The sequence below is a fragment of the Ambystoma mexicanum genome, chromosome 11 (genome assembly GCF_040938575.1).
Source record: "Ambystoma mexicanum isolate Mex_15411 chromosome 11, UKY_AmexF1_1, whole genome shotgun sequence".
NCBI lineage: Eukaryota > Metazoa > Chordata > Amphibia > Caudata > Ambystomatidae > Ambystoma > Ambystoma mexicanum.
Genome location: NC_090934.1, coordinates 164,713,630 through 164,741,029, shown reverse-complemented (window position 1 = coordinate 164,741,029; position 27,400 = coordinate 164,713,630). Strand labels below are relative to the sequence as shown.

Sequence of the window (27,400 nt, the reverse complement as noted above, 5' to 3'; positions counted from 1 at the left end):
ATCTTCCCTTCCCCCATGGGATATTTGTTCCAGCCCCATCTCATCGTATATTTTATCAATCGTTTCACCGATGCTTCTGGTATCGAAGTCATCCTCAATATGTGCTCCACTCGTACCTGGTATCGGGTCATTTGCAGGAAAGAATTCTTATATGTCTTCCCACTCTACAACAGGATGGGGTTTTTTAACTTCCCGCTCCAAATATTCAAGATCTCGTGCCCTACGTCTGTGCTTACGTTCTAATTCCTCGTCTATTTCCTTGCGCTTCCTCGCTTCTTCTCTAGCCTTATCTACTTACCTCATCCTTTCGTTTCTACGTTCCTTTGTCCTTCTAACTTCTTCATCTTCTCTTCTCGCGTACCTCTCTTCTCACGTACCCTTTGCTCTTCCTCCAACTTCTGCTTATCCTGTCTGTGCTGGTCACAGGCTGCCTTCTGTTTGCGATCGAGCTGTTTCTCTTGCTCTTTGCGATATAGATGCTCTCGCTACGGCCTATCCTTCCTTCTTATCCTTTCATCCCTCATTTCCTTTTCCTTCTTTTTCCCTTCTCTGTACCTCATCAGACCTCTCTCTTGGCCTTATATCATCACTTCCTTTTCCATCAAGCTTCAGCAATATCTGACCTCCCATCCATTCGTCCTTCGCGAATGATATCTCATCTGTTCTGTTTTCACTCCCTTTCCATTTCTTTCCCTCTCTCTCCCTCTCCCTAATGAGAGATGCACAACTCTGTGCTTGGTCCCTCCCTTCATCATTATCGCGTCTCTCCTTGTCCCGCTGGACTGCGGAGGCAAGATTAATTTCCTGCTCCTTCTCTTTTATTTCGTCACTACTGTACGTAGGTGACTCATATGCGGGGTTGCTGTACCCCATGGCTGCCTTTTAGTTCTCTTAGCGGGTAGAGTCACTCTGACTTGCTTCCCTCGATGACTGGCTCAGGTGGGCTGGTGGCGTGGTAGGCGTCTCACCCCCCTCCGTGCATACGTTTAATATCCAGTCTGCGGGCGGTTCTTCCTCCTTCGTCTATTCGAACATTTTCCACAGTTCTAGGACAGCAAGGCGTTTCTCAAATTTTTTGCCTGTAAAAGTGGCATGTAGGTTAGTCGTCATATGTTGTAAGACGGCTTTAGCTAGGGACCCATTCTATGGCCAAGGCATAAACATCTTGTGGGCGGTACCCTTAACCCACTCTGTGCTGTACTTTTTAAGTTTAGGTGCATGTTTGGGTAACTGCTTACACAGATGCGCAAGTGGGGTAACCTCCTCCATTCTCAATTTCGTCACCAACAATATTTATGCAGTTTTTTATCCTTCCAGTAGTATGAGCAAGCACCAAATACTCCAGCTCCAATCCAATCTTTTCCCGCCCAAATTTTATACTCTCAATTCGCTCAAGAACATCAATCCATTGGCGATTCCCTCTCAGTTACGGAATCGTGTAAAACCAAATTTAATTTTAAACGATCAATGATCTAGTTCTTCTTACATTCGACATACAAACAACAGAACACATAAAACAGACACTTGACATACTCGACGGACACCAGCTGGTCACACATACCTGCCTTCTAATTAATACCCCGCTATGGGGGTCTAACCGAACCCCATTTGTGCTGTCTTTAATCGTCAACGTAGCCTAATCGTCCCCTATTATATGGGCTTTGGGTTCACGTTTCTTCTGACCGCTGTATTAAAGCGCAGGAACAAGGCGAATCCTTATGTTTTTCTCTCGGGTGCCCCCCGGTAACCTTACGTTTTTCTCTTGGGTGGCCCCCTGTGATAAAAATGGAGAAGTTTCTACATCAAGGACACCAGCTGGCTCAGGCTCTGTTAATACGAGGCAGAAGGACCATATGAAGGGTTAATGGAGTCGATCTGATTCAATGGACTAAGTGACAGGTCATTGGGCCAATCACGGAGTGGCTTTGATGAAAATGAAGCTTTATGACAACAATTGTCTCTCCTTTGTTTTTGTTTTTTTTGTTGCCAGGAGACAGAGGAGGAGGATTTGAAGGGCGACAGTTTGAACTGGGCATATTAAGATATACGAGAAGCTGAGGAGAGTTGTGCCGTTGCACGGAGTTAACTACAAGTTGTGAATATTAATATTATATGCGATCGTTTGAAATCGCTATTCCGTTATTCCATTGTACGGGCGAGAGAAGCGGAGGAGAGGGCAAGTACGCACAGAAACTGAACAGCTGATCGACCGTAAGAGGGGCCGCGCTGGGCCGAGCAGCTGACCACTCATTGAGAAGCCAGAGGGGAGGAGTTTCCGTCATCGGAGGCCGCCGGGTGGAACAGCTGATCCATCCCACGAAACGCCGAAGGAAGGTGACGCGGTCAACGAGAGCCGCGGAGTCGAGCAGCTGACACCTCGCCGAGAGAGGCAAGGGGAGGAGTTTTGATCAGCGGAGGCCGCGCTGAGGCGAAGAACTGAAGGTGGGAGAAGACGCGAGAGAAAGAGTTGAGGTCGAGCGGAAACACACAGGAACAAACTGCTACATCCGGTAAGAGAGAGAACAGAGGGATATATATTAGGATGCTACGAGCCGTAATGAGGGGGAAGCAGCTACCTCGTATTGAATAGTCAAAAGGCTATATAGATGAACACTGGGGAGACATTCGTTCCAGAGGAGACGAAAGCACAGGATGGGGAGTGAATACAAAATAGCAGAAGAACGAAAGTAACAATCTACCTCACGAGTTATCCCCGAAAATATTGAGACAGATTGAAGTATATATGAGGATCTGGGCTATACTCTCTTGAAGACATTAAGGGATAAATAGAGTATTATTCCTGTAAATACGATGGTGAAGTCATGAAAGACTAAATACTATATTTTTCTCCACCCGCTAAAGACAGACACCCCTATTTCAAATAAGAGAAAGAGCAATTACAAAGTCTGTGAGATACCTTGAAAAGGAACTGAAACTGAACATATGATAGGGAACAGACCCAAACAATACTGCAATCCTCAAAGAAGAGGAGGAATGAAGATTAACAAAGACTTACCTGAAATCTATTGACCTGCTGACCTGGAAGACCTTTGTCCTCACAAGAAGATACCCTCAGAGACCTCCTGTATCCTTTTCTTATTTTTTTTTGGTTTCGAAAAGAAAACATAATAAAAGTTTGAACAGTTGTACGTTGAGAATAAAAGTTACCTTGGGAACAAGTTAAAATTCAATCTCCTTCTAACTGTGTTTAAGTACATCCATTGGGCACGAACATCACACCCCCCCAGTAACCTTACGGTTTTCTCTCGGGTGCCCCCCCCCCCAGTACCCAGTAACCTTATGTTTTTCTCTCGGGTGCCCCCCCCCCCAGTAACCTTACGTTTTTCTCTTATACTTGAGTCATTAGCCCTATATATATATATAGTCTTCTCTACTTCTGACTATTTTATTATTATTTTATTTTTTATGCCACCCTCCGTTACCTTTCCCTTACTTGTTCTAATGCCTACAAGACATTTGTCAAAGTAACGCGTTTATTGTTTCACTCACCGATAGCATCTTTTTCCTCTCTGGAGCTTCTGGATCACCCTTCCTCTTCAGCCTCTTGCGGTCTTTTCGTCCGATTGGCTGCACGCAGGAATGAGAAGGGTTATTCTTGGAAAGGCAGGTTCCTTCAGACCCACTGCAGATTTCTTATGGATTTAAAGCTTCTCAGTCTACTCAGCCGGAATGGCGAAAGGACTCGTGATATTGCCAAAGGCCCAGAGTTACTTCGTGCCGTCGGTCTATAGGTGTCTTAAAATTATATAATTAATAATCAATAATCGATGGCTGAAACCATCCTCACGCTACAAAGTGTACAGGAGGGCGAGATATCCACTGACGGGCCCATAGGCCAGTGCTCACCCTCAAGTACCTGTAAGACAAGATAGCTGCACCATGTGAGGAATGGGGGTGCAGGATTCACTTACTCCAACACCACTCAATAAGGAGGACTCAGTAGTTTGGCAAAGGGAAGTCCGTTTAATGACAAGTACATCAAACAGGGAAACAATTGGAAATCAGCATTGCTGCGATCGCCTGTCTCACTTCAACTTCCACGAATTTCAGTCGAACAGTAACCTTTATACACAAAACTCGTCATCCTTGACGTCTAACTCTACAAAACTCGTCATGCAATATAATTGGTTAGGAAAGGTAACTTAAGTGTAAGTGCTATATCTGTATATGATAATGGAGCATGCGGATTGGATAACTCTTATCGGGTGGGCGTCTATGTCCAACCCTCTACATCACGCGTATAAGACGTCACTACAACTACGACATCCCATTGGTTCTACGATCTATAGGACCCTAGATAACTTGGTCCATTGTGATTGGGCAGGTTACACCCTTAGACATAAATCTTCACTTTTAATTAGCAGCATGCAAAATGGACACCCAGGTGCCTTGTGCCCTAGGATTCACCCTGCCTCCTTTCTATCAATCAATATCTTTGGGCTATGTGTCAATTAGTTGGCTGGGTATGGCCTTGAAACAATATCCTCTTATCAGGAAACGTTACGGCATCCTCAGGTTCTGGATGACATCAGGCGGTGGTACCTCTTTGCGCCTGGCTGGTCACGTGCTAGTTCACAATGAATTTGCTTCAGTTTCCAGCTTTTTGTGTATTTGATTCTTCTTTAGCCTCGCCACCTGCCTGGGCCCCCCTTATCTTGACCTTCACGGGGCAGGCTGGTATGCTCTAAAGTTTCGATTCTCCAGCGTTGCCGCTCTCCCCCCTTCCTTGGGCTGACCTCGAATTCCCATGCATGAGCTGTTCTTTGTTGAGTTTCGATTCTGCTCTTCTTTCTGGCTTCAGCTGGAATATGAAATCTGGCCTAGTAGGCTTCTGGCTACCTGGGCTTACTTCTGCTTTACAAAATGGAGTCGCATTTGTATAATGTGCCTTATTGAGGTAGATATATGGTTGGAGTTTGCCGCTCTATTCTTCTACTAAGCATTGCAAGCAGCATTGTTTTCTTAGCTTCTTGCGTTCCAAGCCTATTTACACGCGTTAACTGGTTGGTTACTTCCATCTTGTCTCATAGCAACGTTTCCTTAAGTTTTAACATCGTCTTTTTCCTGTGTTCATTACATCTATTTTCATAGCTACTCGCACTGGCGTGCTATCTTCGATAGCCGTTATTGTTCATTCGTGACTCTGTTCAGGCCCTTGTGTCATTTCCATTGGGCCTCCATTAAGGCTCTTTGGGTTTCTTCATGGACCATCTCAGTGGCTGGTACGGCTGTCTGATAGGATACCGTGCTGCCCAGGGCTGTCTGGTTATGGGCGCTTCAAGAGGTATGGCTCTTCTGATGTACTTTGGGCAGAGTCCCAGCGTGGCTCTCTGTTGGTTCATTTGCTCCTCATGCGTCCCATACCTTGGCGAGTACATTCCTGGTACCTGGAAATGGGGGGGGCAGGGGTCCAGGCTATGCTTGGGGCCTACTCTACACCTCTAAGATCGTATCACAATAAGACCCCTACAGCATCTGGTGGGAAAAAAATCCTTGTCCGCTTAAGGTACGAACAGTGTAGCTATACTGCTTTTATTTTTTTCAAACTTTATTTAGATGTCATCACAGCAGACCACAATAGTAAAGCAGACATGACAGCTGGTTACAAACGAATGACTAAATAGCATAAGCTAGGTCAAAGCATTACCCCAAATGTACTAAAACGTGCCATTGTTTAATTTAATATTTTTGAGCTTGTATATTTCTTTTGAGAAGTAAGACATATTACCCATTTGTCAAGAAATCCCATCAGTAGAAAGAAGTTACTAAAGCTTAGACAAAAATGTTGCCATGCATCACCCCTCTTTTACAATGGACATCTGCATGTCTATACATGATCCTGTTTCTGCATAGCTCCCCCAACCGCCCCTCGCCATTGGCACCGAAGTACATGTATATCTAAGGCACACTTGGGTTCTAATTCTAAGAAACTTACCTTACTTTGTTTACATTTCTGCTATTCTTACATTAGGACCCAAATTGTTATTGTTGCTTTATCATTCAAATTGCATGCTTGAGTGGTTTCATATCATCCGTTTTTTTCAAAAATGTTCTTTCTGTATTGAAGAATACATGTAGAGCAGGAGAAATATCCAGTGTAACCCAACATATAACCTATATAATCATAAAAGGTTTGCAGATATTAAAATGTGACAATAGTTAATGCACTAGGAAAAGGGTAATCTGAAAAAAATGTTATCAAAGACAAATTCGAAAACTAGACATGCACAAAGGATTAAAGCTAAAAAGGGGTCTGGGGACTAAAGGGTCTGGGGAGCAACAAGTAAATTAAATCTCGCCATATGTTCAGAATGAGATCCTTCACACTACCAGAAAATGAATTCCCCCTTGAGGCCAGTGTGCAGAGGTCTTGTATTGGCTCTTTCATAGACAGTTTGTTTGTTGACTTCTAGGGACATAGAAATGCCCTCCCAACAACAGTAATGTAGACAAGAGGACATTTCCCGGATACCAAAATGTGGGTCTCCCATCATGGCTATTATGCTAAAAACAACTGGTACCTTCTATTTCTAAAATTATTTGCTACATAAGTATGTGCGCAGATCGTTTCAGATGTTTAACGCATGGGGTAAATAGAGAGTGTGCATTGTGATAAATGACACACATTTTCCCCATGCATTACTTTCTGTGAACCCCATGCCAGAAATTGGATGATATTTTAAAAGGAGGCATTTAAAATGCTATGCAGTGTTTATATCGAATGTTTTATAACAAAACATTTTATAGAGAATACATTTAGGGGTGGGGTAAAGGGTTAAATATTTTTGGCAAACGGTTGGGTGGATTTTTAGGGGTGGGAAACGGGGGTTTGGGCGTGGACCCCTCAAAAAAACCAAAAAAAGAGCATTCTCTTAACATTTTTTGTTATAAAATATTCGATATATGTTCATTCTTTATAAAATATTTTGGTATAAGACATGGAACCATTTAAAATACCTCATGTTCTTACCATTGCCACCCTATTCCACATGAGGCCCACAGAAGTTATCGTACAAAGGAACTGTGATGGTGTCATGTGAGAAGCAGGCTTGGGAGATGCAGTAGACTCTGGGGTGGATCAGAAAGGTGACCCATAGTCGGGATGTCAAAGGCACAGCCAGAAGGAGCCACAAAGAAGGGCAGGAAGCCTTTTGCCAGTCATTTTGAACTCTTTCTTTGGGCCTTAATTAAAGACTAGTGATATTAGGGCTTCAACCTTGGCGCTTGGGTGCTAGCTTCTTGTGTGGAGACTTGGATCTTTGGTGGTTTGAGCATTAGGTCCTACTTGGATATTTGAGAGTGAACTTTAGGAACGTGGACTTTAAGTTCTAATTCAATAGCCCCTGTTCACTCTCCACCCTAACACATTTTTTAGTAGGTTGGTACCTTTTCAATTTTTATGAAATCCCCTTCATCTTGTAGGATTTTAACCCAAACCATTACCCGTAAAGTGACCCAATGAGGTCCCATAATGGGGTGCAAGGACCTCTGCTGATAGGAAAGGTAAATATTAGTAAGGGTGTTCAGTCAAAACTTTCCTCCCCACTGTATTGCTCATCCCTTTTTCATCATGGGAACAGTATAATAGTGAACCCGTAGAGGCCGTCCTGTTTCATTCAGACCATCCCCATCCCTTTTAGGGCTACATCCAATCCTTTCCTGTGTGAAAATAACATTTGCGGTCTAGATACCACAGACCCGGAAGGACAAAAGTGCGAACTGCTGTGCATCAGGCTTCCGGGGTTGCAGTGCCCAAACTGTGAGGAGGTAGGAGGTGGCAGCCGGCACACGCAGCCGGTAAATTGGGGCTTAGGGAGCAGAGTTGCATGGAGGGTGGTGCAGGGTGCCATGCAGCGGAGGTGCGGTTTGGAGGGACCGCCAAAAGGGACCAGGAGAGGGCTGGTTACAAAAGGCCAAACCTGTGGAATACGGCCTTTTAGTCTGAAATCCGTAGGTCCGCCTTTTGTAACCCGCCTTCCAACATGGGTCTGGAAATAAATTGGTAAAAATGTAAACAGAGTCTCGAGTGCTCTGCTGTCCCACATCATCACTGAGCTGACATAGGAGAATCCATTAATTGGAACTTACAAATAAGACCCATGCTCAGAAATATCAGAATGGATAACTAAAGCATGTGTCGAAGAGTATTCCCCACCTTGCCAGACCACCAACATGATTTGCAATCTTCAAGGCCCTAGCAATGCATTCCTTTATTTTCTTGTTCTGTTGTATCTAGATAGCGATTCGTTTGAATCCCATAATATCCACCATGGAAATGGAGATGGATGTTGTTCTGGGTATTTGCCCGTTGCCGTGGCTTTTTATTGACTTCGACCTTCTCTGCGAGACCATTAACTAATGATTGAGTGGTATTTCAATTCTCTTGGGCAAGTGGCACAGTGAGTAGAGCGCTCGCTTTGGCATCCGTGTAGATCTTGCTAACGCAGGTTCGAATCCTGGCGGGGCCAAACCCCGCCTTTCATCCTTCCGAGCTCGATAAATGAGCACCACACACCGTGGGTAATAAGCAGCCTCAGATACCTGAGGGTTTGTAGCGCTATATAAATGCCAAATTATTATTATTTATTTTACCATCTTCCGTGAACTGAATTGGACTCCTTGAATAGGCTGGTTACAATGTGTCTTCTGTTTTGTGAGCAACGTGTTGGCACATTATTTACCTGGTCGAGCAGGGCTCATTTGAGATACAATCTGTTTTTTTTCAACATTAGACACATTTACTTTCTCTTAAGCTTTCACTGTTGTATGTATTGGATTGCCTGTTCTAAAATGAACAAGCACGATCTTGCAATTAACTGTTAAGTTAATTTGGAAGGAGCAATAGCTTATGGATACCTTATCCTTGCTCTCGAATGAGAATGTCCTGTATTCATTTACATTTATTTTACACCCACAGCATTTTAAGTAAGGTTGCTGGAAATGCCATGCCTTGACCCGTATTTTGTAATATAGGTGGTATAGCCACAGGTACCTTATCCTGGTTGTAGTGGTTTGATATCTTGAGGCACGTTGACGACTCGGCTCTCTATTGTTTGTTGGCAAAACATTAACCGAAGGACTGGGTATACAAACATTCCAATGTGTACTGAGTAATGTCCAGGTCATGGGTCTGCCACCTGTTGCTCTCCAGGTGTTTTGGACTAAGATTCCCATGATCCATTACCATTGACTGTGCTGGCTAGTGGTGATGGGAGTTGCAGTTCAAAACATCTGTAGAGCCAAAGACTGCGCAGACCACCTGGTTTAGGTCTTCAGTAAAATTCTCTTCTCACGAACAGATCCAACAAGCCCAACTCTTTTTAGATGCAATTCAGGATTTTTTATAAATTAGTTCCTTACTGGAGTCAATGATGAAGAGGAGGTCAGCACTCCAGGGGGACTTCTTTTAGGCGTCTTTCCAAAGCAGTGGGATACGAATTTGAGATACAAATACATTTCATAAACCTTTCGATTGTTTTTGGCCTAACAGTTTTCCCTGTGTGCTGCAATAATTCTGGCAATGTACCTTAAATTCAGTCACTATACGGCCGTCTAGTTATTTATCAAAAGTGGCTAAGGATGTTATTCCAAAGACTGAATGACGCTGTATTTTAGCCTTTATATTGATGTCGAGTTACTTTATTTTTGTTCAAATTGAAACTGCTCTTTGTCTGATCCTGTCAATATTTTGTCATTATTAGCAACCATGAAGCCTCCCCGCTGGACAAAGAAACCATATCAGCTGGATAATGATAGTAATAATAATGGATTCATTAATGAAGACTTCATCGTGTGGATGAGAAGTGCTGCATTTCCCACTTTCCGCAAATTATACCGCCGAATCGATACCGGTGACTTCTCGAAGGGTCTTCCAGCCGGACAATATGAACTTCATGTCAATTACAGTATCCTTTTCTAAATGATATAAATGGCCTATATTTCAAAAGGATATCTCGATAGTAACATTGGTAGCTGTGTAAGCTGCATCTAGTCCAGTTCATTGATTTTGAATTGATAGGGTGTTGGCCAGAATTGCACCAACCATTTCAAATAGAATTTACAAAGCACTGTAACGTTTTCTTGATGTGTTTTGGTGTTTCCTTCAGGAAATCGAAAAAATACAAACAAACCAAATGGATTATCTGGACACCTGGATTTTAAAATTGTGTCTTGGCCAATATGTGTTTTTGGCTTTGTTTGGTGCAAGAATTGTGTGTTTGTGGGTGTTAACACAATTTGGGTCAGCAATACCAAAAAAAAACCTCCTCATCTGACCAATATATGTGGTTTTGTGAAGGATCAGCAAAGTTATCAGATGGGGTGTCCCAAACCTTTTGAGGACATCGACATTCATTGAAAAAATGCTGTCATGTACAGCATAAAGCACTGGATGGATTTTCACCAAACTTGCATGAGAAGTGGCAGCCTGATCCTGAAAGCTTGCTTTTTACAAATTTGCTATTAATCCATCCAATTATTATTTTTTTTTAAATCGCGAAAATGGGTGGGAGGGGGGTATGAAATCACGGTTCATAAAATATTTCCTGGTGTTGAACTTAGAAGGGCTGATTGGCTAATTTAAAACACAGAGAACATAAACAATGATTTAAACGCTGTCATATTTTGTATGCAAATGTGCAGTGTGCTTGAGTGTATGGGTGTGGAAGTGTGATGTCACTTAGAAAGTATGTGTTTGTGGAGAGTCTAGAATGTGGGGCAAAGAGCAGTTGAGAAGAGGACATAGTGGGAGGACACTCTGCTGGTGGGGGCTGTACATTGAGACATAAATAAATACACTTGTCTCACCTGGAGAAAAAAAAAGCTCATAGCACACAATACAGTTTCTCACAATTTCAAAATCACAACCAGGCCACCAATATTCTGCACGTACCGCTTCTTTGGTTTTTGAAATACCTTGATGCCCATTATGGGTAATTACAACACTCCTTTTCCTCACACCCATGGGTGGAATTACTCTGCTTCCTCTCATGACATATTCATCCATTATGTGCAACTCAGCCCTTGCCATCCATAATCCTTCCAATCCCAACAAATCCTTCTTTGTGATCATACCATTCTCCTTGAGTTCATCCCTCACCTTACTCATTGCCCCATCTAGCAGCATACTTTTCCATCCACTCTGCCTTCACAATCTTATTTTTCTCGACATACAAAACACATTCCCGTTCACTATCGTTTTCTTCATCCTCTCAATTCATAGTTAATCATGATAGGCTATCGGCAAGAATGTTCCTCTTTCTTGGACCATATTCGACTTCAAATCGTTACTCTTGCAGCCCTACAACCCAACACCTTATTCTGGACGACACACCATCCAATCCTTTCTTCTGCAAAGGTTCTTTTAGTGGTTTCGGATCCGTCTGTATTGTAAAGCAGAAATCACCGTAGGAATGTTCTAAATTTTCCAACTGCCTATTTTATTGCCAGTAGTTCTTTTTCAATGGTCGAATAGTTGAGTTCAGCGCCAATTAATAAACTAGAGACAAAAGCAATCACTCCATTTCATATACGTGAAAACAACTCTCAGCCCAGCAGTATTGCTCGCATCAGTGGTGTTCTGCAGAGAAGGGATGTTTCCAACGCCTGCTTCATGTCACTGAATTCTGATGTATTGTGCTGACCATTAACTGTCTTGTCAGCAACATTTTTAACAAACTTGGAATAAAACTCAGCCATGCCGCAGCTGTCCTTATTGCTTGGTTCTGCCACTCTCTTCATGTTGTCCACCAATTTTCTTTTTTACGTTAACCCACTTGGATGACAACTGGTCATGATATCTAGTGATACACTGATGTGAGGTCCAGTGAGGAGAACACTCAAACCTCTGCCCATGTTGAAAGCGTTTCTGCATTATTCGGAAGGGGATGACAGATCTGTTCAGGGATCTGTTAGGTAAGATGTTCATATCCTCTTAAGTGCCATTGAGGTTCCGCCCCCCCTCCCCCCCCCGCCCAAAGGGGCAATGTTTTTTTTTTTTTTTAAATCACGGTATTCACCGCCCAAACCCGCCAACATTTCCCCCCTCATTAACCCCTTAAGTGCCACCAACGAGCCGGCTCGTCGGTGGCAACCTGGAGCGGTTTTTACCGACGAGCCGGCTCGTCGCTGGCATTTAATGGGATATGTATGATACATCTTCCTGTCGTTTGTCAACCCCAGAACGTTTTGGTTGGTCTTGGTAATTGTGTTACCTTGTCCCTAGGGGCGTGGGAATCTTTTTCCTCTTTCACCTAGTCTTTTACTCTTTTTATTAATTTAATTTTTTGGTTACCTTTTTATGTCTCTCCGGAGTGTTTGGTTGGAGTTATAGGGCCTCATTAGGACAATTGAGGTATTCATGCCTCTATTTGCGGCATGGCTACCCCCATACTGGGTACCGGGTCCAGGTTCCCTGAATGGGGAAATACCGGGCCATTCCGACCTTGGAGGGCCCGGTATGTCCCCATTCAGGGAACCCGGACCCGGTACATCCCCATTTCTATTTGAGCCGCCATAGGGCTCAATGGGAATGGGGGAATGCAAATAACGGGCCTGTTAATGACGGAACCGTTGTTTGCATCCTGGTCTGCTCGCAGGACCCACTAAGGATGCCTGGTTTTACCAGGCGTCCTTACCGGGTCCCGCGAGTAGACCTCGTAATGAGGCATTAGGGGGTTAACTGGGCCGGTAACCCCCTACCGCCAGGGTCGTAATGAGGCCCATAGTTTCCTATAACATTTGGGCTTTGGCTGGGTTGCCCCATTTGGCTCCCCTGTTAATTTCTCTTTCATGTACTTGGGTGAACTACTGTTCCCAAGTAATAAGAGGGACTTTCATCCCCTTTAAATTTTGTGTAAGTGAGCCAGCACACCACACCTTATGTGGAGTGCTTCTTACTTCCGTGGTAACATTTTTGTTACAATTGCAAGTTTACTTGAATGGTTGTTGGCAGTGGTGAAATGTAGTCGCTTTTACTCACAGGCTGTTAATCCAGCCTCTGTAATGCACAGAAGGGCCCCCATTCTCCTATAATGGTGGGTTCCTTCTTGTTTGCCATTTTTAAGTATCCTGGTTATTTCGTAGGTCTTCCCCTGCCAGTCTAGGTGGGAATGACCTCAGTGGAAGTTTTGTCTTCGGCGGGAATCCTTTGTATACCCCGCCCAGGGTCCAGAGTGTCAGAGAACAATGAAAGCGAGGGAAGAATCCAACATTACGCAGCCCTTGCCTCAAAGGAACCAAGTCACAGTGGGGGGCTGGCGGTCCTGACTGGACAGCCAGACCACCTCTTTCTGTGAACTGCAGGGAGAGATTGCAGAAGTTGTGCTTTATTTCCTGATACATACTCCAAACCTGGAAGCTGCTGACAATTCAACCACTGGAGCTGAAACTTAAGCAGAAGATGAAGAAAGGATACCTGTAGCGATTTCCAGTGACCAGAGAGCCTGCTGTGTAAACAGAGCTTAATGTAACCCTTACTTCCAATCGACCTTGGGGTCCTGAAAACAATGACTCCTACCCAGAGGCTGGTGGGAATCTGCTAGTCTGAGGAAGACCTGCATTTTGAGCCATCCCACCACATATTGCGACATTGCTGAGCTGCAATACCCCAATACCCTGGGACCTCGAGCCATTGTATGGTGCAGGGTCTTCCGAAGTCCAAATCTGTCTGAAACGTTGGTTGCCTCCTCCTGGCTCTCCAAAGACATAAATCTAATCCCTGGAGTCCCCTCAACAGAGTACAGGACTGAGTGACGAGAATCCGACCAGCGATTTTCATTCTCCATCTGGCTAATGTAAAAAGACACCAGGTCCACAGAGCCTCGAGAATCCGTGAGGTATCCATTGCTGGAAGCCTCCTCTGATGACTGCTGCTGCAAGTACCCATCCAGTGTCCAGTTCTTTCATCGCCAGACCAAGAATCCAGGGACCGGGTCATGTGCTTCTGCATCCTGAAGGCATCCACTCCAAAGCTCTTCTTTTCTCCTAAGGTACTGTGTGGGCTTGGGGAATACTTACCTTAAGTCTTGTGTGCATCCTGTGAGAATGAGTGGGTGATTCGTGTGGTTGAGAGTTTGCCATACCACTTGCCCACACCTTTTGCTAGAATAGATATAGGAAGCCTTCTCAGACGTCCCTGTACACTTTAACTAACTTTCAAAGTGAATACAAACGTTTAAAGAAGATCTCATATGGAACTGCAAATGAACCCTATCTCACCCGACCTACAGCTGGCACCTAGACCACTTGGGTCCCTCTTCTGCCTCTGAGAGAATTCATACAATATTCTAGGGAAGGACGGGATAAAAAAGGATTCTACCTTGAAAGTATAATGAGTGTAAAAGTGCTTACTTGCTAAAGAATTAAAGTGTTAACTGTATCTCTATGAGAAAAGAAGTTACAAACTTACCTTTTGAGTTGCAGTGTGCCCTCTAAAAAATATATAAGTTACTTTGAATGGCGTTTCCCCCTTCAGAACAGTAATGTGTTGGTACTGTTTTATCAATGCTTAACTGAAGGAGTATAAAAGCTTACCAATAGGGTTTACCTACCGTGGATAACATTGTGTTCTTGTCAAAGTGTACCATACGGTGTTGCTTACCTTGATCTGCTTTATAAAACTTGCCTTTGAGTTGCTTGAAGCTCTTCTTAAAAGTATATGGTTCCTTACTAACCTTGAACAGCTGTTGCTCTTCTAAACTTGTATCACTAGGTCGTGCGTCCCCTCAATCTGCTTAAAGCATTTCCAAAATAGTCATAAGGACCATTACTTACTTGAAATACCTTGGGTCTTTCTTAAAGTGTAATTCGGTTTTACTTTCCTTGAATTGCTGAGTGCATTCAGAAATAGTTGTTGTGTGTTAATACTGGTCATTGAGGATTGTATGGCCTCTCCAGAAAGTATGAGTTGTTTACTTTTTGAACTCAGTTCAGAGTTAGTTAATGTACCAAGTGATTTCGTAAATGAGTGTCACTGCATGTCTGACAGGGTCTACTACCCTTGAATTACGACTCTATTCTAAAAGTATATCTAACCTGGTTTTACTCACCAAGAATAGCTGATTGCATTCTGAATGTGTAATGGGTTTAACTCAACTTGAACTGCTGATTTTCTGTTAATATGGTTCTACTGGATTGTATCCTTTAAGTATTGAGTTTGTTTTTATAATTGTGTTTATATTATATGTTATAGTACTTATTTCTCCAGGATTTTTCTGGGCATACTTGTATTTAAATAAAACATTTATTTTTACAACAGTGTTTCAGTGTTTCTTTGGACCATATGTATGCTACAATTTCTTTGTACCAAGCTACAGCCTTCTCTCCTCCTGAGATAAGCCTGGCTGCTCTGTCCATGCTACCAACATTCCCAGGTGCTACAGCCTTATCCTAAGAGTGGAGCCTATGTACTGTCTCAGCTGTATGGTTTCATAAAGCCCTTAGTTGGACTTAAGAAAAACGTCTCTTGTGCTGGCGTTCCCAGGAGGTGCATTAGAAATGATTTCTTCCTCTCTGCCCTGAAAACGCCCACCAACACGAATCCAAGTGTCTTCTACAAGGTCATCTCCAATGCTGCCTCCTCTGATGATGTGTTCCAGACACCGTTTACATTGGTAAGTGTACCGCTTCTGACTTATTGTCCGAATGGAGCTGCGCTTATGATTTTGAAGAGGAGGAGGAAGAAATTGAGTACCTTGGTCGTACGGTGTCATCCAAAGGGGTCAATGTAAAAAAGAAAGTTGGTGGATATCATGAAGACAGTGGCCAAACCAAGCAATAGGGAACAGGTATGGTCATTCCTCGGCATGGCTGAGTGTTCATTCAAACATTTGCTGACAAGACCGATAATATGATGTTGTTACTTAAGAACAAGGCGCCGTTTGAATGGTCGGCACAATCTAAATCAGAATTCGGTGACATCAAGCAGGCGTTTGAAAACACCCCATCTCTGCAGAACTTTAAAATGGGAAGAAAGACTATGATCACCACTGATGCAAGCAATACTGGGCTGGGAGTTATTTTTATGCATATGGAAGGGAGTGATGAAAATGTGATTGCTTTTGCCTCTAGATTATTAAAGGGGGCTGAACCCAACTATTCAACCATTGAAAAAGAACTACTGGCAATAAAATGGCCAGTTGGAACATTTAGAACATTCCTATGGGGTTCCTGTTTTACAATAGGGAAAGATCACAAGCCACTAAAAGAAACTTTGCAGAAGAAAGGATTGGATGGTGTGTCGTGCAGAATAAGGCGTTGGGTTGTAGGGCTGCAGGAGTATCGATTTGAAGTCGAATATGTTCCAGGAACTATGAACATTCCTGCGGATTGCTTATCATGATTAACTATGAATAGAGAGGATGAAGACAATGGTGAACGTGAATGCGTTTTGTAAGTCGTGCCAAAGAGGATTGGGTGTGAGGAAAAGGATTGTTGCAATTGCACTTGATGGGCATCAAGATATTACCAAAACCAAACAGTACGTGCAGAATATTGGTTGCCTGGTTGTTCAGAAATTGAGCGAGTTGTGAGAAACTGTGTATCATGTACTATGAGCGAGAAAAATTTAGTAACTAGGGAAAGTCCAATGACCTTAGTATCTGTTCCCCATATGCCATGGGGGAAGGTCCGTATGGACATCGTTGTACCATATGGAACAAAGGTGCACAGAAATATTGTATGGTCCTACTTGGTATCTTATCAAATGGGTAGACGTGAAGATTATGGTCAACATCACTACTAGAGAGGTAATAGAGTTTTTGGAACAAGTGTTTAAAAGAAAAGGATACCCATGTGTGATGATTACCGATAATGGTGTTCAATTCAAATCTAGGTAGATGTGCCAGTACTTGAAAGAAAATGGGATTGAACACAAATTCACGACAATGTAACATCCCCAAGCCAATGGGGTGGCTGAAAGATTCAATAAACTGATAAAGGATTGTATAAGATGGGCTTGGGTGAATGGCAAAGACTGGGAGACTGTTGTAAGGAGCAGAATTGAGGCGCAACAGTTTACTCCACATGGGTTTATAGGAGTATCACCTTTTGAGTTGAGTTGGGGTAGGAAAGCTAATTGCAAATTTCCCCTCCAGCCCCGCCGTGGATGAAGAGAGCAATTGGGACTGTTTAGAAAACTAGAGGGGGTGTTAGAAAAACGCAAATCGGCAACAAAATGATATACGACAAGAGGAAGGTGGTGAAAGGGAATTGTTTGAGTAAAGGTGATCTGGTAAGAGTGAAAGTACTAGTGGCTTTGAGGCAAGGATCAATGAAATGGTCGAAGCCTTGTATGGTCAAAGAAGTGTTTCATAAAGCAGTGATGACGGAAGATCGTACGGCATGGAATGTTGAAAGGGTGGTTAAAGTAAAAGATTGGGAGGAACCTTCAGTATCTGGAGGGCAGTGGCAGAAAATGGTGGCGGAAGAGCGAATATCTGGAAGGCGTGTGAAGCAACCAGCAAGAAATATGGTTGGTCTGTGACTAAAGCAACAATATTTATACATTTAGAAAAGCAATCATGTGTGTGTGTTTGTGTGTGTGTGTTGGTCTGTTTTGGGAAGGGAAGTGTGGAGTGTGCTTGAGTGCATGGATGCAGGAGAGTGATGTCACTTAAAATGTATGTGTTTGAGGAGAATGAAGAGCAGTTGAGAAGGTGACATGGTGAGAGGAGGATGCTCTGCTGGCGGGCTGTACATTGAGTCATAAATAAATACACTGTTGCATCTGAAGATAGTTTCTGTGTATCACTTCAACACTACTGACCAGTTCACAGACCTATCAGTGTACAATTTATCTGGCCTGGCCACAGCTATCCCCGAGGTCCCGGTCTTCCATAATTGCTTTCAGCTGTACATCGGGTCAGTGGGCTCTTTACCTCAGTACCAGCACATGCTTTTTTTTATATATGTATATATATTTGAGGCTTGGGGATTTGCGTAGAATCTCATGCTTTGCATAGTCCAAGATCTAGTGGTTAGTGCAGTGTTTCGAATTGCAAGTGAAGAGTGCAAGTGAAGAGTGACTGGGCCCAGGACAGAGGTCGGTGAGAGTGGCCCAGTTGCAGAATCAGTGCAGTTTAGGTGAAGAATTTAGCAGGGGAGAGGGAGAGAGAATCAGTGGGGTGATGTCTTCTATCAGCGTGGCTTGCAGTGTGGGTGGGGCATAGATCGCCAGTAGGAAGATCGTTTTGTTCCAGAGCGTGCCTGTGACATGCGTGTATCTGCCTCCAGTGTCCTGTGTTGTGTCCGTAAGGGTAAAAGGAAGTCTTTTATGTATCAGTATTATTACTCCTCTGGCTCCCATCGTGAATCCTGCTTGTATTGCTGTGCGGTAGTTGGACCGCTTAGACAGTGCATTGGTTGTTCCTGCCATGTGAGTTTCAGTTAGGAAAGCAATATCTGGGCTGTGTCTATTCAGAAATTGCCACACTAATCGTCTCTTCAGACTGCTTCCTAGGCCATTCACGTTCCAGGTGAGGAGCTTTAAGGTTTGGATCTTTGTATCTTGCGGCGTCATTTAGGCGTGTGTGGGTGTAAATGGCAGTAACGTTCTTTGGGGTCTGGCCATTGCATTCATTTGTATCATGGCAGGGAACAACGATCTATGTCGCACCAAAACCTGTGTCTCAAGAACTTCAATGTTCCATTGAGTTTGTCCATCCTTTAAACATAAAAGCACATATCCAACTCCCCCCTCCCAATACTTCGCCCCCAACTGAAGCATCTGTCGCCCCATTACAACTCAAATACAAATTGAACAAATTAAACAAAAGCTGTAGACTCGCAGCCCATTGCTTGTAAGTTCCCACTGTGCTCCAACGCAGGGAGGGGGACTTTCCAGGGGGAAGGGGGGGGGCTTCCACCTGTTCTGGCCGCTTTTCTATGAGTCTCGTCATGGCTGTTATAATCCTGTAAGCAGAGTGTCAACAATGCACAGTACCTTACACCTTGCTTATCGGGGCCTTCAGAGTTCTTGATTGTTTATGTCTCGGGTGTCAGTCTTCTCTTTCTTGTGGTTGCGGAACGTTGCCTGGCGGTTGTCGGTCCGGCGGTTCATGTCTTGGCCGGGCTCGGGGGCGACGCTGTTTCCGTTGCCTCTCGTGTTGGTCCAGTCACCTTCAATGTGTTGCTCTGCCCATTTCCACGCATCTTTGTGGTCAGTGAAGTGGACCGTCGTGCCTTTATAGTATATTTTAAGGTGGGCAGGAAATAGGAAGCCGTATTTCACATTCAAGCTTTGCAACTGTCTTTTGAGTTGGTCAAACGATTGTCAGGCTTTTTGCACGTCTCTGGTGTAATCTGGAAAAAACGATATCTTCGATCCATTGTATGTGAGGGTGCCTTTTGCCCGTGCCGTTTGGAGCAGTGCGTCGCAGTCTCGATAGTTCAATAGCTTTGCTATCACTGTGCGTGGGGGGGCACCTGGTACTGGGCGACCCGTCGGCACGCGGTGGGCCCGTTCAATTGAAAAGAAGTTGGAAAATGTATCTGTTTCGAACATGTCTGTGAGTAGCTGCTCCAGAAATAATTCCATGTGCGGGCCTTCAACTTTCTCCGGCAATCCCAGGATTCTAACATTATTATGCCTGGATCTTCCCTCGCTTTCATCGACCCTCTCCTCCATGGTTTTTAGGCGGGTCGTAACTCTAGCTAATTGTTGTTCTACTTGCCGTAGGCTGTCCTCCGTCCCAGATATGCGTTGCCTGCTTCTCCGGTACGGAACGTCAGCTTCTGGAGGTCATGCCGGAGGAGGGAGACATCCATGCTGATGCCATCTACTTTTTGCTCCATCGAGGCCCGTGAGTCTGCTATGGCAGCATGATGTCTTTTAACGATATTGTGCTTTCTGCCTGTGGTATAGTGTCTGGTAGGTCTTGTTCCGACAGGGTGGTCGCTGTCGGCGTCGTGTATTGATCCATCCTGCTCTGGGAGATTAGCTTCCTGGGTTTATCCTTGCCCATGTCGTACGGCGATGGTGAGGTGTCCGAGTGGACAGGCGCACAGTTTTGGAGTTTCAGGCCGGCTTGAGTAATATTCCTTCTGCGCCCTCCTGGGTCGGGGGCGAATGCTAGTCCGTGGACGTGCAGGCGCCTGTTGGTTAGGCCCGTGGACAGTCGGTTCCAGGCATAGGTCTCTGGTCGCAGGTCTATCACAGTATGGTACTCCTTCACCTTGCTACGTACTGACGGGTGCGGCCATTTTGTCTGTGTTTTCCGGCTGTCCTGTAAATTCACTGATCGCACTACGAGCCTATGAAGGCACAGGTCCTCGCCACGCGCACCCACAGGTTGGAGTCTCTGGAGGGTCTGTGGCGTCTCCCGAAATGGGTTATGAAGCCAGCGGATCACGTGCCGTGGACCTACCGGGCCGCCTGGTTCTGTACACCGTCTGGGCCCCTTCTCCTGCAGGCTCGGTATGAGCGCAAGGGCCGGGGTAGGGTGAACGTATGGCTATCACCCTAGGTTGCCGTCTCCCTCTCGGGTCACCCTGGCGGCCCGACGGTGCACTGGGGCCCGCCACACCACTCACACAGGCACAGCGAAGATCAACCGCCCTCGGGAGACGGTGGGCCCGTTCTCTGTGTTGTTCCACGGGCGATGTGCGTGCTGCTGTTCCGGTGCAGTTTCCCCCTCCTCCGTTGCTGTTGCTGCATGCCTCCGTTCCCAGCCGCAGGCTATTGGTCGCAGATCCGCGTCGGAGTGACGATCCTTCATGCGGCTACGATCCAACGGGCGCGGCCATTTTGTCTGCGTTTTCCCGCTGCCGCGCGGCTTGTTTTCCTCGGCTCCGAACTCACCCAGGAATGTGCGATTTTGGCCGGGATTTCAACTGGTTGTGCCCGATGTGTTCGTCTTCCAGAAAATGTATAATTTCTACAGGAAAGCCATTCGTAGCAGGCTGTTTCTACAGGATATCTGCTGCGGCCGCAGGAGCTACAGGGGCTCACATCCTCATAGCTCTGGTGCTGGCCACGCCCCCCGATGCTACCTTTTTGATGTTCGACTAATCAAGCAGGATTCAGTGACACTACATCGAGAGATTCAACAAACTTCTCGACAGCCCTCTTCAACAACGCTTCGCAGGCCGAGGCCTACACCAGGCTATGACCTTTACAGTAGGGTGAGTGGAGGGATTTTACATTTAGAGAATGTCTTTACTCACCCTTCCGTTTTACACTTTTCTGGCTGCCCCTATTTTGTGTTATGGAAAGAAACTCCCTTTAAATTCTGTCGCTCCTATAACAGAATATTTCTGTGGAAAGGCACACAACACGAGACCACTCTGTAAGGAACTCATGGTGGCAACATTAAAGACGGACACAAGTGATCACTGTTCAAGCGTGTTTATTAAAGTGTATAGGTAGATTGGAAAAACGCCTAATCTAAACCTAAATCTAAGATGGGAACAAGCTACGACAATCAAATAATAAGGCAGTCCTAGTGGTGTCTTATCAAATAAAAGGGCCTAAACTAAAAAAAAAAAAACTATTGCCAATCCTTACAAATAAATACAAAAAGTGTGTGGGATAGCGTTCTCAAGAAAGAAAGAAGTATTCACAAATAATAAGTCAGGATGTGTTAGCAGGTGGTCTCAATTGCCCACACTTTGAGCATGGGAAAAGGCGGAACTCCTGAGCACAGCACACTCTCGAGCTTTCTCAGCACGAGATGACAGTTCCGTTTTCAGCTCTCAGGACCTTCGGTGGTTAAGTCTCTTTTCTACAAAAAGTTTCTTGCCACGAGGACCTGATGTGTTCAAATTCACAAACAAAATGTTCCTTTCCAAATATATGTTGGGTGATGGTTTCTCAACCCTGGGTCCCACTCTTCCGGGCTCAGACCCCTCTCGAATATCAGCCTCCCTCTGTTGAATTCACTACGGCTTTTTCTCCCAAAATTTCACCTGTGGCATTCACAAGACTTGATGTTTTTTTAAAAAAAGTTTCACTGTGGACTTCGCTTTGTCAGGTTCGCTCTTGTCACCACACTGTTCATTGGGACTTCAGATTTCACCCCTTTCCATTGGCATCCCTCCGTCCAGTTTACTCTTGACAACTTTTACCAATCACACAGTTCTTTCTCTTTTCTCACTATGCAGGATTCACGTCCCTCAGCTTTTCAATTACGGGCAGGTCAAAGACTTTTGACTGTACAGTGGGTTTTGCTAGAACACTTTCACCTTTTCCTTCCCGCTCTCCTAGGACCTTCTGTTATCGTTAGTTTCAACAAACATGGGATTAACCAGAGTCTCTCGAATGAGCACCCACATGAGGCCAGACCCCTCTGCAGCTGGCTTTCCCTTAATGTTAACAGTTCTTTGAACTTTCCTTAATTTGCCATTTGCGGCTTTCATTCAACACAGTTCGGTTTCTTATCGGTTCTCCCCTCGACTCACTGGCTGTGTTGAACCGCTTGGCTTTTCTTGTCTCTGGAGTCAAGGCCGGTAGCATTGTAGAAAGCATCTCTCTCTGTTCTGATTATCAGTGTAGGTGTGCTCCGTGTACCGTTGATATCTGCTTTAACACACGCTGGCTATTGTTCGCGATCTTAGGATTCCTTCCATGGAGGCTTCATGGGTCTGGGTCAGAAAGGGCAAGGTTGCTTCTCTCCTTGTCACCTCTTCGGTTCTCGACACCTTTCTTTTCCTCTTGAACTGATGTGCTTGGATAGCTGTCTGCTGGTACGATCTACCTTGCTCGTAGTGTGCTCTCGTGCACCAACTTTTATCCCTATGGGGAAGGAAAATGGCCATGAGGTGTGTGTGTGTGTGTGTGTGATTCTGGTCAATTGCCTGACTATGCCTGACCCTTGTGTCAGGTAAACGGGTCTGGTATTAGTCCGTTGTCTTTCGTGTTGTGTGATGTTCATGTTGGAAAATGGGGGTGGAGGGTAGAGTGCCTGAGTATCCTACGTGGTAGGATGGGGAAAAGGTGTTACAAGAAGGGGGATACCACGTCTCACCCGTCGGTGTCCCGCTTCCACTCCCCGAGGAACCTTCACCCAGGTGACTCTCTGGTCACCCCAGGAAACGGATCCAATAGCAATGGCCGTGTCCTGGCCACCTGGATGACAAATACCCGGGGATTAGTCATGGAGACACCTTCAGGTTTCTCTCAACTCTGAAAAGCACTGCCACGTATGCAAAGTCTTTCGTCCAAAGACGTTAAGGGATCGATGCATGAAACAGTGGGATGCCTACCAACTTTTCGGACTACCCCACCGGCGCTGAGAAATCCAGGGAAGAACAGGGCAGCTAAAGTGATGCTGAAGATGCAATGCAGGAGTCAGTGGACTCCCGCATGCTTGTCCCTAGCTCTGTAGGGCAGACACCTCGCTCTGCTGTAGACACAATACCTGGTTACAGGAGCACCCACAGTCATAAACATGGGAGTTCAAAAAAATAAGAACACAACCCCGAGCCATGCCTCAGCAAGGTTGCCAAAAGCTGGCCCTGTGGTAACAAAAAGCACTACTAGTGTTACGGACTCAACAGGTCTTAAGTCCACTGTACCCACAACATTGGGTTTGCTGCATGACTCCACTGTTAAACGGATGCTGAGTGTCACGGTTCACACACATAAATGATCGATGACCGTGTCTTCTCAGATACCCACATTTAAACAAGCACTGTAACAGTTGTCCATTGATACAAACCCGTCCTACCCGCCATCGTAAATGAAAGAAATTGTTTCTGAACCTGCACAATACATTAGATCTTCTCAAGCTTTACACAAGGATCCTCATACATTTAATCTGGAGGAAATAGTGTTTTACAGGAAAGTCCAAGCACAGGCACGTGGATCAAACAACGTTTTGAGGAGATCATGGACAAGGTGTCTTCCTTTGTTAACTTTTTGGGAAAACACTCCATCAAACAAAAGTATGTTTCCATGGGAGAGGGTGAACAACCTGCGAAAACACTCCGGGTTGAACGTGTAGCTGAGTCACATTGCCAGTGTTTTATTGATTTTCAGGAGGATCACAGGGACGATTTTTTCATTGACAATGACCAGGGTTTAGACTACGATGAACATAATGAATATTTACTTTAATCCCCTGATGTCACAGATGAGGTCACTGCAAACTCACCTATAGATGACCAGCTCCTTTTTTAATGATCTACTAAAGGAAGCCACAGAACATTTTAAAATGCAAACCATCAAATCTAATGAAAATACAGACTGTGTGGATAATATACTACAAGAAAAGCAGTCTGAGGGACAGTATATCCCTTTACTGCAATCTATCAAAAAACATATTCTACCATCGACAACTTCCGCTCTTACTTAAGCAGTCAATCCAAGAAAAGAAAATGTTTCAAACCGGCTCCAACAGAGCCCTTAAATATCAAAGGTCAATTAAAACAAGACTCCATGGTTGTCGCTACAACCCATAAAAGGGCTGGTAATCCGCTAGCAACAGCGGCAGTTCCCCAGATAAAGAAAGTAAAAAAGCTCTATGCATTGGACAAAAAAGTGGCTACATCAGCACCATGTCAGACTAGAATTGCCAACAACACAATGTTAATGGGCAGCTATAATAGTGCCCAATGGGACGTTTTATGGGAGCTATTAGAGACTGTACCAGTCTTTACGTTCCCAAATCTTAAGAACCAGAAGGAAAACATGTTGCCAGTTTCATTATTAAAAGCTTGCTAGATGCAGCAACTACCACAGGAAGAATAGTGGCAGAGGGGGATTCTACTTAAGTGCCATTCTTGGCTCAGAAATTCAGGTTTCAAACCAGAAACCCAGGCCACATTAATCAATATACCAATCGAAAACAAGGTTTTATTTGGCAGAGCCGTCGATGATGCCTTGAAAATGCTGAAAAAAAGCATGAATCACCTAAAACCTTGGGGACAATTTCTAACAAACCCTTCATGAAGCGTAGCTCCTTCAATACCCGCTGCGCCTTATCGTACCCAAGGGTAAACCAAAACAACTCCATCATCTTTTGGACAAGGGTCTTCCTCTTCCCCTTGGTACACAACTCAGTCACACTCATCAGCTTTTCATTCCTCTTTTCAAAGGGGGTATAAACTGGGAAGGGGTTGGGATAGAAGTGCATTATCTAGGGGCTCTTCAACCCCAGCTAAACAATGACACACACATTCAGTGCCCCTCTGGGTTTCCCCAGTAGGGGGGTCACATTTCACAATTCATTTATGAATGGTAGGGAATCACGAATGACATGAGGGTGTTGCCAACGTGTCGGCAGGCTACTGCATCGAATTCCTAGAGATACCTCGCAACCACCCGCACAGATCCTGGAAAAAGTCAAGAGAACACAAGCTAAATCTGCAAGCAGAAGTCTGCTCTCTACTTGAAAAAGGGACCATATCACTGGTTCCCCTACACGAGGTAAACAAGTATTTATTCAGTATACATCCTTACCCAAAGAAGGACCCCACTATGTTCCCTGTGTTAGACCTGCGTGCGGTAAACCCATGTTTCAAACCTCACATTTTCAAAATGACAATCCTGCAGGAGGTAATCCCTCTCCTAAAGAAGGGGGATTACACAGCAACATGAAAGATGCATACTTTCATATTTCAATGTTGCCAGCGCACAGAAAGTACTTAAGGTTCAAGGTAGGGTCCAGTTCAAGGTGCTACCCTTCGGCATAGCTTCAGCCCCACGAGTATTCACAGAGGTACTGGCAGTAGTGGCAGCCCACTTGCACAGGCAATGAATCCCAATGTACCCTTATCTAGATGACCTGCTCATAACAGGAGGCACATCTCAAATTTGTCGGCAGCATACTCTGGACACAGTCAACCTTCTATCTCAGTTAGGCTTCTCCATCAACGGGGAAAAAGTCCAGTTTCATTCCCAGCCAGATACTATTCCTGGGTGCAATAATTCAAACAGAAGATGCCCTAGTCTTCCCCTTCAACGAGAGGAATCAAAATATGCTGCTCCAAGTTCCTTGTTACACAGCCAGTCATTGGATAACTGTTCAGATGGTGATGTGCCTTCTTGCAATGATATCTTCCTGCATTTTTCTAGTGCCACATGCAAGGTGCGCATGCGTTCAATACAAGAGTGGCTTGGGAAACCATGGTCTCAATCAAACTGTCGCTGGGACGATCTAGTGGTCATTTCGCAAGCTGTGGTACAAGCATTGGACAAGTGGTGGGCAAAGGATAACCTGTTAAAGGGCAAACCTTTTCACAGCCCTGCCTTAGAGGCCACTCTAACAGACGCATCACTTTCAGGGTGGTGAGCTCATTATCTCCACTAAAGAGCACACAGCTTGTGGCCATAGTCTCTAACCAGGAAACATATCAACATCCTGGAGTTACTGGCAGTGTTCAAAGCCTTACAAGACTTTCAACACTAGTTGTTGGGCAAAATAGTTCTAATCCTCAGAGACCGCACAACCCCCATGTTTAATATCGGCAAACAGGGAGTTATTCACCAAGTCTGTCGAAACTAGAACAGAAGATATAGATATGTTCTCTGCAGAAAAAAAATAATTCTCCTGTCACAACATGCTCCAGGGGAATACAACTGTCTGCCAGATGTACTGAACAGAAACACAGAACTGCCCTCAGAACATGATGGGAATTGCACACAGATTTTTTACACAAAATCTTCAAACAATGGGGGCATCCAGGTCAATAATGTTGTTCTCCCTCTGAACCTATGCGTAAGGCAAGTCTAAAACAGCTCGGCTGCAAAGACTGCTTTTCCGATTGTCCTCACTTCCATAAGAAGAGTTTGTGAACTACAATCACTATCAGTCGCAGACCCTTCTGTCTCCATACACAAGGACAAAGCTGTTTCTAAGAACACATCTGCATTTCTTGCCTAAATTAATTTCTAAATTTCACGTCAATCTATCAATAGAACTTTCAGCTTTCTTTCAAACCCACAAAAGAAAGAGCCATCCATACATTTGATCAAGAATAGGCCATTACCAAATTAATGTGTAACATTTAATTTTTTCCTTTGCTTTACCTTTCAGAATAATAAGGTTTCCAATGCTCCCAGCCAGAAATTAAACTGTTGTCTGCTTTGGACAGTGGATTCTGAACACTTCTTACATTGAGTACTTGGACATACTTTAAATCCACTACCAGACAGCAACTGCTGGCCCCTCAATTTACAAATGTCTCATTTGCTGCCTTGTCTATTCCTTTTCTTTAATTTACCTTCGTAATACTGTTTTCTTTGAAGTCTATCAATGCACTGTTAGAACTACAACGCAATAAACTGTTTCTTGTTATATGTCTATGTAAGGGATTGAATCCCCTCATGACAATAGTAATGTCCTTTTCTATGTAAATAAGGTACACCACATGTCTCTAAGACTACTGTTTAGTTTCGATGTGGATCTTTATGAATATGCATATTGTCTTTACTTTGTGTTGG

General features: G+C 44.5%; 1 protein-coding gene across 2 annotated transcripts in view; it reads left to right on the top strand.

Moving 5' to 3' along the window:
* TMEM30B (transmembrane protein 30B) overlaps positions 1-27,400 on the top strand; it is a 270,478-nt gene that overhangs the window by 216,637 nt on the left and 26,441 nt on the right. For both annotated transcript variants that reach the window (XM_069622706.1, XM_069622707.1), the window contains exon 7: positions 9,723-9,926. In XM_069622706.1, the coding sequence (XP_069478807.1) occupies positions 9,723-9,926 (204 nt within the window). The remainder of the gene's footprint in view (positions 1-9,722; positions 9,927-27,400) is intronic.